The 14,141-nt window shown below is 36.7% G+C and overlaps 1 protein-coding gene across 4 annotated transcripts in view; it reads right to left on the bottom strand.

Annotated features, from left to right (window-relative positions):
- The window catches only part of METTL15 (methyltransferase 15, mitochondrial 12S rRNA N4-cytidine), a 96,491-nt gene that overhangs the window by 56,502 nt on the left and 25,848 nt on the right, over positions 1–14,141 (bottom strand). For all 4 annotated transcript variants that reach the window (XM_068685019.1, XM_068685017.1, XM_068685018.1 and 1 more), the window contains one exon: positions 429–565. In XM_068685019.1, coding sequence (XP_068541120.1) covers positions 429–565 — 137 coding nt within the window. The remainder of the gene's footprint in view (positions 1–428; positions 566–14,141) is intronic.

Below are 14,141 nucleotides of genomic sequence, written 5' to 3'. Positions count from 1 at the left end.
ACAGTAATTAATTTTAAAGTATATTATTCCCTCCTCTGTTGTGTAATATTTATTAGCAAAATCATGAAATATGTTTTTGCACAATTTTGCCATCAGAATAATCTCAAAGGAAGCAGAGCATATGAATTCCTTTTAAAATATAAATTTTATATTTAAAATGAGCTACTAGAACCACACTTAAAATTAACAGAGTACAAAATATGCATTTAACTCCAAAAAACTCACAAAGACTTGTATATAAACATTATAAATAAATTCAACTGGATCACCTCTTTAATGAGGTATACACAGACATAATGTTATGCTACAATAAGGGGTTACAAACTATCTATTAAAACTATAAGAATATTACATTGTATATATAATATGACAACACGGTAAGTGTCAAGCTTATCTCAACCATATTTAAGGCAGGAAAGACAACTTACGGGTAAGATTCTGAAAGCTGCTGAGCTATTTTATAAGCTGTGGGATCCCTGTCTAGTGCATACACGGTAATGTCGCTGGCTTTCTCAAGAAGAGCTGTTGTATGACCTCCGGCTCCAAATGTCATATCAAGGAAACACTGTGGAACACAAAAGACAACACCATTACCTTAGAATAGAACCATAATAAACTGATGATTTAAAGCTTCTTTTGTTCATCTTTCTCATATGCTCGAGGAAAATATACCTTTCAATAGTCCCAAAATGTCTTTTTGGAAATACTTGCAATTCTGCTCAAAATATGAAATCATTTCAAAACAACCTTTCTGGTTGGTTGGGACCCCCCTCTCCAACTATAACAGAAGAACAATAATTTGGTATAACCAACTACAACTTCATATTCTTTGCACTTATTTCCAGTCCTTCTGTCCAGCTATTTGTTTCAATGCTTCATTGAACTTGCTTGTTCTGAAGCATATAAAGCTAGGTAAGACATGGGGCTATAGGAAGCAATCAGCACCATCTGCTTTGTAAGTCTATCTGAAAAGACGACTTACAGATTTGTGTATCAATAAAAAAAAAAAATACACTGCCATAGTTTTATACCACAGATTAAAGTGTGATGGCAGCACAGGCACACATATATACTGACTGGGACTGACCTGACCCGTGCAGAAAATGTAAGTTTTGAAGGCAGTATCACTGATTTCAGGTTCACTGTGCAAGGACTGGGCTATGTATTTAGGTTACCAAAATACACTGAAGCCCCAACCTGCTTTAACTTGACTACCATCATGACATGCGTTAACTAAACACAGAGTAGGACAGGAATGCATACCTGAACAGCAACCACATTTCAGTTGTCAGATGTGAAATACTCTGAGGGCTTAAGTTACACCTTTTGATAAACAATGTCTATTACTGTGCTTCTGAGGAATAGCTATCATATACCACAGTCTTTTTTTTTTTTTTTTTTGTAACTTTGACTGCGCTCAAACAAAATGATGCACAGGTACACAGAGCCCCGAGTTCCCAGAGAGAAATACAAATTTCATATTCCCACCATCAAAATTTGATGAAAACCAGCAACAAGAGACTTGGTCTCATATTTGAGAAGGGTGATGCTGTCATCAAATCTCACACAGAGATAAGATGACTTCAAAGAACTGGCTGACTCTCAGCCACACTCACGGAAGAGAACATCTGGAGAAAATCATTTGCAAGGAAGGGAGACTGCCCTACAGTTTCAGTAGACTCACTCCAGAGAGGTTCCTGAAGTCAGAGTCCTTTTGACCACTAGGCTGACCAGGACGCTTTTGCAGCCACCCTGTAGCAAGGTGGGCTGGGCTATCGGACCCTGCTGAAGTGAGAAATACAAGAAAGCAAACTAGAATTCAATGGTGTTTTAAGTTTTTTTGATCTGTGAAACAGCAGTACTCTTTTTAGCAGCTGCCCCATATGCTTTACTCCTTTAGGCTGACAACACTGCTACTTAACTACTTAGAAGTCAAGAACGATTTTGTTGACAGAAATTGCTGGCTCTTCACTTAGCAATTCAGAGGTTGTATGACTGCACTTCCACTTCAGATGTATTTATTTCCTTTCTAAATTACTAGGAAAGTATCTATAATTCTATAGTCTAGGGAAAACATACTGGAGTTCAGAAAAGAAAAAGATTTTTATCGTTTTGTAACAGTGTATTTTAACACAAGTAAAAATGAGAATAAAAACATCTTCCCTGGCTTTTCCATCTCTGAATTCCCATAACTGTCTCCTCTCAGTTGATTTAACTGACCTCTGCTGAAAGGGGCAGAAATCCGACTCCATGCAACTAAACTAAACTAGAATAGATTCTCCATATCCTCCAATATGAATTATGGATTTTTTCACCTCAAATTATTTTTGAATACGAAACAGTTTTTAAAAACTACTTGTCAAGCAAAATCATATTAAATTACATAGAATTCATGTTAACTAAACTTATTTACAAAAATTACACACTCCAAAGCCTTTAAGGGAAATTTTGCATCCTTTCATAACAAGATTCAACCACAAAGTCCCTTTGGATACAAAGGGAAATTCAAAGGCAATGAAGACCAGAATGAGGAAAAGCACAAATGCTTTTCCAGAAACAGTTTTTAGAAAACATATAGAAAAACTTCGTTTAAGGAAATCCCTTGATCGTTTTATGGAAATTCCATAACAATAAAATTGACTATTCATGAAATTGTATATATATATATATATATATATATATGTGTGTGTGTGTGAAACTAATGACCAATATTAAATTGCATCATTCATACGAAAAACCAAAGAATTGACACAGAATATAATATTTTTTTTCTGTGAGCAGTATGTATAAGACAGTTCTGTTACTCAAACACATCATTTAATCCCTAAATTTATTGCCATAAGAACTTCAATATCTGTCTTTAAATGTTGCTCCATTAGAAATAAGAGTAACAGGTTAAAAAATGTATCTATTAAAGCACTAAAAACACACAGACAAAAAAAAAGTCAAAAAACCCTTCAACATAATATGTACATGCAACACCCAGTAATTTCAGGTGCAGGCTGTGGTAATCAACACTGACTTTGCATTACACCAAAACTATTCTTCCAAAGGCACGCACCATGGTATGCAGAAATATTAACGAAGTCCACTCCTTTCCAGAGGCAATCAAAGAAGTTGTCACAAACAACTTCTTGAAGTTGTTACTCTGGCACCCAGTGCAGGAATAGTCTGACCCCAATTCTCTCTCTGATCAGCTGTGACTAAGGATTACTGCTGCCTTTGCACAGTTTTCAAAGTCTTTGCATGCAAAAAAAAAAATCCCAGTGGTATGTGACAAATTTTTCTTGTGCAAATATGTGCTATGACTACATCTGGCTGCCCAGAAAGGTTGTGGATGCCCTGTCCCTGGTGTTCAAGACCAGATTAGATGAGGCCCTGACCAACCTGATCCAGTGGGTGGCGTCCCTGCCTATGGGGGAGTGGGACTGGATGATCTTTAGGGTCCCTTCCAACCTGAGCCATTCTATCACCAAGCGGTGAAGCAAGAGCAAGAGTAGCATGCCTTTTGAGCAAAACACCCAGAGCCAACAACATAATGCCCCTACTGTCTCCACAATCTATTTAAGCATTCACAAAACTGAAACAGACAGAAAAATGCAGTTGTTGTTTTGTTTTTTTTTTGTTTTTTTTTAAATACATAACTACATACAAGAGTTCAGCTAGATTTTGAAAATATTTGCATACATTAACTCCAAGCTATCAAAAACATCATTTATCATTATTGATCAGCTTCAGGGAACTCTTCTTTCTCTTACAGGGGAAGAGAAATGTTTTTTTTTGTTGTTTTTTTTTTGTTTTGTTTTGTTTTGTTTTTGTTTTTTGCACTGTACTGTTACTTGTAAGATCTTGGTAAAGTCCAGTACTGGATATTGAGTAGGATATCGAGCTAATTAACAAAATATTATTACCCCTCTTAAATGGAAATTATTAATATAGAAGTATAGTTGTTAACTCTGCATTTAACTTAGGGAATTGCAAACAAATAACATGAATTCAAAGAAATATCAAAGAAAATCCTGCAAGGTGAAAATTCCTGCAAGGCGAAAACTCAAAAACAACCTAATTTGCATCATAATTCCTCTTGGAAAATATAAGTTTAAACAACATGAATAACATCATCTAATTGAGTGTGTTTTTTTGTTGTTGTTGTTATTGTTGTTTCTTGTTTCTTGTTTGCTTTTTGTTAAGAAAAAAAAAAAAAGAAGAAGAAAAGAAGGAAAAGAAGAAGAAGAAAAAGAAATACTCTTATTTGAAATCATAAGCTAGAAGTTCACCACACGAGTCTGTGAAAACCTCAGCATTGCCTTCCTAAAAGGGAATTATAGTGCTGTCAAGGAAGGCATAGGAAGTGATAAAAGCAAGTAGATGTTTATGTCTTCTTTAAAAAAAAGAAAAAAAAAAAGTCTGAAACAACAATTTTATTCCACTCAAAGTCACAAGTAAGGTGAAGTTTGAAAACATACTCTTTCATAGTCTTTTCACTGATGGGCTTACCAGTTTGCTTGTTGTTTGCACATCTGTTCTTTTTCCAAATATCAAACTGTTCTTAGGTGAACCCTAGAAAGTATTATATCAGTTTGATCCTTTGTGTCTTTTCTTTCACTGGAACATCTCAAGGTCCATTATTTTATCAAGTTTGAATAGCAGAAAGCATGACAAGTTGGAGTTAGGGACATTTTTGGCAACTATATATTGAGACAACTTAAATATTCTTCCAAAGGAATTTTTGAAGATTTTGTGGATCTTGTGTCAATTAAGAATACTTATTATCTTTATTATTTTGCTTAACAATCTCACCTTTCCTCAGCAATATCTGCCTCTGCTTTCCCTAATTTTAATTTGATTAACTTTAAGCTCAGTAAACCCCTTACACATGCTGAATATTAATGAACCACACAGAAGGTCTTATACAGAAACAGAAAATGAATATTGGCAGTGCAAAGGAGAAGAAAAGAGAGGATATGGACTGTTGTACAATGACACAGTAACAAGCTCTCAATATTGTGACAGCATCTAAAAGCTTTAGTTAAGAATTCGTGCAAGCATTCACTGTGAATAAACACATGCTCAAATTATACTGCCCTTTCTTGGAAAAAAAAAATAAAATATGGAAACAAAACCAAAAACAAAGAAAAAGGAAGAAAAAAAGAGATGGGGGAAGCAAAGGGAGACAAAACACAAACCTTTTAGAGGCAACAGCTGAAAACAGTAACAATCCTTAAACTGAGATCAGGACATAAAAAAGGAAACAGCTCTGAATCAAGTGAAGTGAGTGCAGGACTGAATACACAATGCTAGATAAAACACTGCATCACCAGCATTAATAGAATAGGCTCAAGAATTTTTGGCATTCCAGCAAACCTAGGTAAGGCTAAATTAAGTACAGCTTGGCATAACTTTTCAAGGTAAATAAAAACCTTCTACGGATAATCTTTGAACGGTGACATATATATGCCTACACTGGCAAGCTAGAACTCACAAAGATGCCTCAGTCTAGTTGAGGCATCACTCAAAAGCAGCATTTTGCATCTAGAAACTAAAACTACAAATAAATCACATTAAATAATCAAATAAATTAATTTTACTAGTAACACACATATTTTGAAGCATTGATCAGATTTTAATCACTATAGTATATTGCTTGATAATTATTTTTTTAAATATGTTCCAGTCATCTTTCATGCCTGAGACAGAAGAAAAATGCTTCATTTTTTTCTTCTCCTTTCTCACCTAGTAGTTTTTAATCAAATAAAATTAAATGACATTTTATCCTCATGGTCCTATAAATACCAGAAAAGATTATTACATGAATTCCTCCAGCAGTGACTCACCATTCCATTGTTAAGTTATGATAGCCCCATCAGAGTTCCCCTTGGGAATTTTATAATCAGTTTGTGACTGTACATTTTAGAAACCATTCGGCTCCTTCATGACACACACATAACAACAAACAAAAACTTTATAGCCCTCATTTTACAACTAGCTAGCTCACTCTTGGATAGCTACATAAATACAAGAAGTTCATCTTCCTTATTCTCCATACAAAAACTTTTCACTGACAAGCTATCTCCTAATAAATATCTTTTAAGCACTTCATTTTCCTATGACTGATGTAATCTGCAATTGTGCTTCTGATTATGTGCCGATTCTAATAAAATGTACTCCATTACATCTGATAGCCTTTCCAACTACGTTTCTTTTACTGTGCAACAAAATGAGATTGGAAAAATATTAGAAAATCTAAACTCAAACATGACATTCATAAATTGAAACTACATGAGAGTTCCCTTAAGAATATGTAAAATACTGGAACTAGTGAGAAAGCATGTAACTTTTAGACTGTTTTATGTTTTTTTAAGGGAAAGAGCTTTGTCATGTTCTAAAAGTCATCTGCTCCTTTAGATGTATAATTTGTATTTACTGCTGCTAAGTTTAATTCCTTCAGGCAGTTCATGTTGATGCCGATCTTTCAAAAAATGTTTTGTTTTCTTTTTCTTTTTCTTCCAACACTGAAATGATCTAAAGGGACTTGGACAAATGGTACAAAATATCCAAGGTGAGTTGAAATATCGTACAGGAAGTACTATGTCAAGCAGTCTTCTATCACAGGTATGAGCTCTTCATTGTTAATCTCTCTTTTTCACCGACATGGCACACCAGCCATTTGCCTTTCAGCCCAAACTCTCACCTTGTCACTTTGACGTGTAGATACCACAGGAAAAAGCTACAATTAACTGGTACACATAGGGCCTTCTGCATTACTGTTTCCAACAGATGAGTTTATAAGCCCGTTATTCCCAAAAGAATGATCTTGCACTGCATAATTTTTTCTTTAACCCTCCAGCCCTGTTTATCCACTTATTTTAATCTAAAAAACATCTCTGCCGCCTAATGACAAGGACCATCCTCTCTGCCATCAGCAAGTGTTATTACTTGAACATCTTAACGCCAAGATCACCGATAATAAAATTCCAATCTCAAATCCACCTTCCTGGGAAAATGCAGGTTTTTTCCTCCAGCACTGTTCTGCACTTTCTGTGAAGACCAGCATACTCACAGAAGGGACAATTGTACATTTACTTCTCTCTGGTATTCTTATATCATATTGTTGGCACTTTTCACTGTTGTCTGAAGTAATTTTTCCTTAAGTGGCAGCCATTCAGATAGAGCAGGATAAGGTGCTTAGCAGAACATTTCAAACTTAGAATGCTTTGGGTTGGAAGGGACCTTAAAGACCACTTGGTTACAACCCCCATGGGCAGGGACACCTCCCATCAGACCAGGTTGCTCAAAGCCCCATCCAACCTGGCCTTGAACACTTCCAGGGATGGGGCATTGTCATGGTTCCACTCAAGTGGGCAGCCGAGCTCCACCACAGCCGCTCTCTCACTCCCCCTCCTCAAAGAGGAATGGGGAGAAAATATGTGAAAAGGGCTCAAGGGTTGAGATAAGGACGAGAAAATCACGCAATAATTATTGTAACGGGCAAAACAGACTCAGCATAAGAAGATAGTAAGATTTATTCTCATTACTAACAAGCTAGAGAAGTGAGAAACAAAGGAAAGAAACCAAAAGCACCTTCCCCCCCCATCCACCCTCTTCCAGGGTCACTCTCGTCCCCTGTGCTGTGGGGTCCCACCCACGGGATGCAGTCCTTGATGAACTGATCCTGCGTGGGCTTCCCACAGGCAGCAGCTCTTCCAGAACTGCTCCAGATATGGGTCCGTACCACGGGGTCCATCCCTCAGAAGCAAACTGCTCCAACCTGGCTCCCCCACGGGCAGCAGCTCCTGCCAGACCCCCTGCTCCTGCGTGGGCTCCTCTCCATGGCCTACAGGTCTGGCCCGGAATCTGCTCCGGCAGGGGTCTTCCACAGGTGGCAGCCTCCGTCGGTGCAGGGCCACCTGCTCCACCGTGGTCTCCTCCACGGGCTGCAGCGTGGAACCCTGCTCCACCGTGGTGCTCCATGGGCTGCAGGGGGACATCCTGCTTCACCATGGTCCTCACCACAGGCTGCAGGGGGCTTCTGCTCCGGCGCCTGGAGCACCTCTCCCCCTCCTTCTACACTGACCTTGGTGCCTGCAAGGCCATTCCTCACTCCCTTCACTCTCCCAGCTGCTGTGTGGTGCAGCGTTTTTTTCCCTGTCTTAAATATGCTCTCACAGAGGCGCAAAACAACATCGCTTATTGGCTCAGCTCTGGAAAACAACGGGGCCCTTCCCAAACATGGGGCAGCTTCTAGATCTTTCTCACAGAAACCACCCCTATGGCTCCCTGCTACCAAAGCCTTGCCACGTTAAACCCACTACAGGCATCCACAGTTTCTGTGGGCAACCTGTTCCAGAGTCTCACCGCCCTCACAGGAAAGAATTTCTTCCTTATACCTCAACTAAACCTACCTTCTTACAGTAAAGCCATTCCCCTTGTCCTGTCGCTGCACTCCCTGAGTCCCTCCCCAGCTTCCTGTAGGCCCCCTTGAGGTACCGGAAGGCTGCTATGAGGTCTCCCTAGAACAATTCAGAGCACGTGTTGTAGTACCCTCCTCACAAATTAAATGCTCTTAAATCTCAAACACAGCTTCAACATATCACTTGGAAGATAGTGAAGAAAGCTATCATGTCAATAAGAACGGTAGGCCTTGCATGGGAAGACATGCTGCTATTACCTGTTATTACTGTGCATGATCGCTATACAGAACCATATGCCATCTGTGCCGTTTGCATTGCACATACCACAGAATGCTACTCACTGGTAATCCAAAAGAAGGCAAAAGAATCCCAAGTAAGTCAACTCTTTAAGCTAACAGAAGAATATACTTCCTGATATATAAAAAAGTAAGCCAAGACTACTTGTTTTCAGAACAGAAAACAAGATGAACAGAAGTTTATAATATGACCAGAAGAAGAAATAACTTGGAAGCAATACATACTTTACGGGTTCGTATCAATGTTATATATTAATATAATAGTTTAACAGGGATACAAGTCTGCTGTAGGACTTAGCACCCACAACTGAGCTTCAAAAATAATAAACAAAAATCACCGAAGTAACCTGTGGGAGGTACAGAAGCGAAATAGATCCACAATTCCTACTGCCACAGCTGGGACCATACCCCTAGCCGTAACAGTCCCTCACCCATCACACTCTACATCCAGAAGAAAGAATAGCAATTACCAAATAAGCATCTTTTTACTGCTTACACAACATGTTTGTTCTGAAAGTAAAGGACACTCTCTCCACTTCTTCTAGTCTTGAAACAAACAGATACTACAAAATATACCAGAGTACTGATTTATTTGAAACAAACTATGCAAAGAAAAAGAGAAGAACAATAACTCTCTAGCATCCAAACTATGCTACCTGACTTGTCAGACAAAAAGAAAATGCCTGGTATCAACAGGCTGAAGGAAGAAAAATAAAATGAATGAAGTCTTCCACGCAATTGAGACATCAAATGTCAAAATCTCAATAATTTTTCTTGACATATTGTTATACTGGCTATTATAACAAAAGTAAGTTCACAAGAACAAATGGTTATCTGACGAGCAGTGACATTTGTCCGATACGAAGGCCACCATTCACTAGTATATTCCAAACCAGTCATGACTGGGTCACAACACCTCTCTCGGCTTCCACCCATCTTCCCCAGAGGGATGACAAGCCAGCATTTGTCACAATAATACAGTTTCTATATTTGAAACGAATGCTAGTGTTTTCTTTTAAATAAGAAAAAAAGGTCAAGCTCCTAGTATGCCTGTATTTTGAACCGAGATGCTTGTTATGCCTAACAATAAATATTCAATTTATTATTGCATTGGCAGGCACTGTTAGTAGGTATCTAAGTAAGTACCTGCTCTTCTTTTATTTGCGTCTACTCGATCACTTTATGAAAAAAAGAAGGGGGGGGGATGAGGAAAAATAATATCATAAACAAAATAACCACCACATTGCAAGACATTTTTGCCTCTTCATTCTCCTGGTATTTCTATGATGAGTCATGTTCTCTAAACCTGTACTTTTCTGAATTTCCCTGTTATTCACAATAGAAATCGTTCATTGCCACAACACAACTTGTTTTCCACTCTGCTTTATTTTTCAAATATCAAACCTAAGTACATTAAAGTACAAATATATCTGACCTCTTGTTAAAACATCTTGAGTTTTCCACAGCTTACAATTTCAATACACTGTCAGAATACAAGAACTATTTCATATACATGTAAGGAGAAAGAAGTGAGGAGCAATGAGAAGGAAATCTACAGGTATGTCTTGTTTTAGCAGTTTTTTGTTTGTTTGTTTTTTTTCAAGGAATAGCTGATCTATTTTATGCTTTCATTACACTTTTTAAAACTAATCACCGTGAAAGTATGATTAATATATTAAAAGTAGTAAATGCTTCTTGATATAAAGCATACAGACAAATGTTTGGGCACATGTTGTAAAGAACACAGTGGGACAAGGAAGATGCTTTTCTCAGTTCCTTAAGCTTTTCCTTCCCTTCCACTAAGTTCAAAATACACCTCAACAAATCCAGCTCAAAATTGAGAATTGCTTCTCAGTTCTGATGTTTGTTAATAGCAAACTTGTTGAACCTGCAGTTGCAATGAACACAGAAAGAAAATGATTCAGAAATACAAATCTACAAAATGATGCTAAAAGGAAGAAAAATATATATCCAAACTTTACTGTATTCCCTTCCAAGCCTCTAAAAGGAAGGATTCTGTGAAACTACAGCAGAACTTAATCATCCTGGGGAAAAGGATGGAGACCCATCATAGAGATACAAGTTCTATTGCAGCAGGCTGGACTGAGAGAATGCAAAATCCTCAGTGGGCTTCTGCCAGGATCCTGTGGCAAATGCTGCTTTTAGAAGGCAGCCTTCCCAAAACGACTGCTCACTCTATATCCAGCCTCTACTTATACAGAATTAGAAGAAGTCATAAGGCTGGCACAGAGAATGAATGGGAACCTCTGACTATGAAAGTATCTGTCCTGATTGCAACAGGGCAGCTGGAGCAAGCTCACACATAAATGTACCTCTCTAATAACAGGATTAAGTACCATTTAAAAAATTACACTGTTTAATGAAACAACTTAAACACATTCATCTTAAAACTATTCTGCTTTGTAGCTTCCTTCTTCCAAGCCAGAAGTATTAGCTGATGAGAACAAACGCATACAGCTAATCCAATTCTAAATCATTTTCTGATTGTTAATTAAAGACCAATTAAAACTTCAGTGAATAGGCATACATTTTCAAATGCAAAATGCAGCTGGTCAGTATTTCAGAACATGGGAGAAAAGGCTCTCTTCCTTTCAAATCTGTAATACATGTACTTACTGAAATTAAGGAGCAAACACTTCACTCAGACCTTTTTAAAAAGCTATTGACACATTCTTTGAGATACAATAAAAAAAAAAAAAATATCACTTGTAAATTGTTGAGGTTTTTGTTTAATTCTAGTTCATTTCTGTATGATTTCTGCTATGCAACACGCAATTACCATGCACCTTCAAAAACCAGTAATTTATGGGTATGTTCAAGTGCCTTAATTTCAAGGCAACTGTCCCACTGGATCAAGAAACAAAAATGTATTCAGAAAATATATAAAATCTATCCTAACTGAAATCAACCTCTCATGTTACAACATGCAGAAAAACACTGCATGGTAATTCCAGGAACGGAAATATATTATGACTTTCCCATCCAGCCAACACCGTTTCCTAGAAACATGTACATACAGCAATGAACTACTGTAAAGATAGAGTTAAATAATTTTATGTAAAATTATCACAGTAGTGATAAAAATAGCCCTCTGAGTCAATAAAGAACAATTAATCCATTCTATCCAAATTAATTTACAATCATCTCCAAAAATTGAAGTTAACAGTTTTCTCCCATGAACATGCCCACTCTTTACTGTGTACATATATATATTCTACATTGCATAGAGAGAATTAATTCATGCAGCCAAAGCAGTATCATGGAGTGCCTTAGCATGGCAAGGAGTTAGTTTCATAGGTAATAGTTGAGCTGTTTCTGGGGCCAACACAATTCAAAGTATTCCCACACTGTCAGAACTACGTATTTGTTACGGAATGTGATTTTTAATCAACAAAAAATATAATTACTCTGACACAACATTATGTTCAAATTCAGATGTTTTTGTAAGAAACCCATTGAAAGGGGAAAAAAGCTGTTCCATGCAGCAAGGCATTTTAGAAGAAGGATAAAAAAGTTTTATTTTCCCTCTCACAGCAGTGTCTCTTCTGAATCTTAATGGCTGCTGAAACTGTTCATCAACAGGAGAACGTAATCAGTACAATTCTCCTACTCTCTTTCTCCATGTCACCACCTAAACACATACAACACAGGTCTATCATAAAGATTTCCACAAACCATTAATATTGAATGAACTTATGTCAGTAAACAACCACATTTAAAAATTTGTTTTGATACGCTGACTGCAATAACTCAAAAGGCAAGCCAGCCATGTTTTCATATTCTCTTTTGTATTGATTTTTTTTTTTTTACATTACAGAAGGAAACACCTCTCCTAAACATTTATCACGTATTCAACATTTTTACAGCACCTACCTTTAAACCACTAAATATCTGTGTTGTTTGTTTTTTTTTTATACTAAAGCAGACAATCATCATGTCATCTTCTTTCCCATGTGGGCTGTGACATCTCTCAAAGAACTTATTTTCTGTGAAGTACAACAAAACTTTAACATGAAACTGAAAAAATGTTATTTGAGGTATATGCAGAAAATCTTTGCTCTGCAACTCATCAAGTTTGAAGCTGGATGTCAACATCTGTTTGAGTAGTTTTGATAGATTGTGTTTACGAGCAAATACAATGGAAAAGCAAAATGAAATTTAGGACTGTCTTTTCCTAATACACATTCTGAACAACAGTCTGAAAAATTGTAATAAACACCAGGAAGCTAAACTTTAATTTTGAATAATTTAAAAGGCACTATTGAGGTATAAGATTGTAATTGAGAATGAAGAAGGAATTCCGAATCTCTTCATATAGAGTTTATCGCAAGTAGCTTTTGGCATTTTAATTTATTGTTACAATTATGTCTGAAAAAGTTCTGAAGATCAACACGTGAAAGAAATAAGAAAATATTGCTCAAATGAACTTTGACCTACTTCCCTTAATTCACTATGAAAATGTGAATTAAAACAAAACATGTTTCTTTAAAAACTTATTAAGATTGACATGTACAAACAGGAAAAAAGAACTATCAATAGCAGTGCTCTTGCACATCGACCCGTCACACATAGGTAAAGTCACTTACACCAGCTCGGTTACACGAAACAATCCGAAATGTCGGTGTTGACTTTGGAACATCTTATTATGGTAACAAACAATCTATTTAAAAGAGACTAATGGAAGATGGATCACTTTTCGTCTGAAAGACAGACGGAGTCTCTTTCCTGTCAACTGAAGTTCATGGCAGGACTCAATTTACAACTCCGTTTGGAGTAACATGCTTAAAAACATGCAGCATGTAGAAATCTCACAGATATCTCCTATAATTAGATAATAGGTATATAGCTTTGTAACACTAGAAATAACAAGCATTGGTAACAGTCCGTCTATTAAATTATAACATTATATCAAAGTAGCTTAACGTAAACACATACCCAACTTGATAGTACTACAGCGGTAAATATCAAAAAAACACACCATGCTATTCTCAGGAAAAAAAAAAAAAAAAAGTATATTGAAAAATGAAGTATTTATTCACTCATCTTAGGTGGAAGTGTAAATATGAGATCATGAATTGTACACAGCTACCAATTCAACTACACTAACAAAGAAAGCGTTTTTTATTTTCATCAGTATTTTGTTCAGTATTATTTCATGTACTATTCCCTACTGATTAAGTAATGGATATTTCAAAAGAAATTATACCTTTTCAAATCCATTTCAAAAGCATATTATTTTCTGTAAGAGGAATTCAAAAGGCAGTGATCTGAGCATAATCTCCCATTCATTTTTAACATTATTTATGCAATAAGCTCATTAACTATTTTGTCAATAACTAACTCAGAAAGTTCTCTGCTCTCCCTCTATGAACTATTGCTTAATTTAATCTGTTGTAGCTTCTATCTGAGGATA

This window comes from Anas acuta, chromosome 5 (genome assembly GCF_963932015.1).
Source record: "Anas acuta chromosome 5, bAnaAcu1.1, whole genome shotgun sequence".
Classification (NCBI taxonomy): Eukaryota; Metazoa; Chordata; class Aves; order Anseriformes; family Anatidae; genus Anas; species Anas acuta.
The sequence above is the reverse complement of the archived record's forward strand: the minus strand, read 5'-3'. Positions and strand labels throughout refer to the sequence as shown.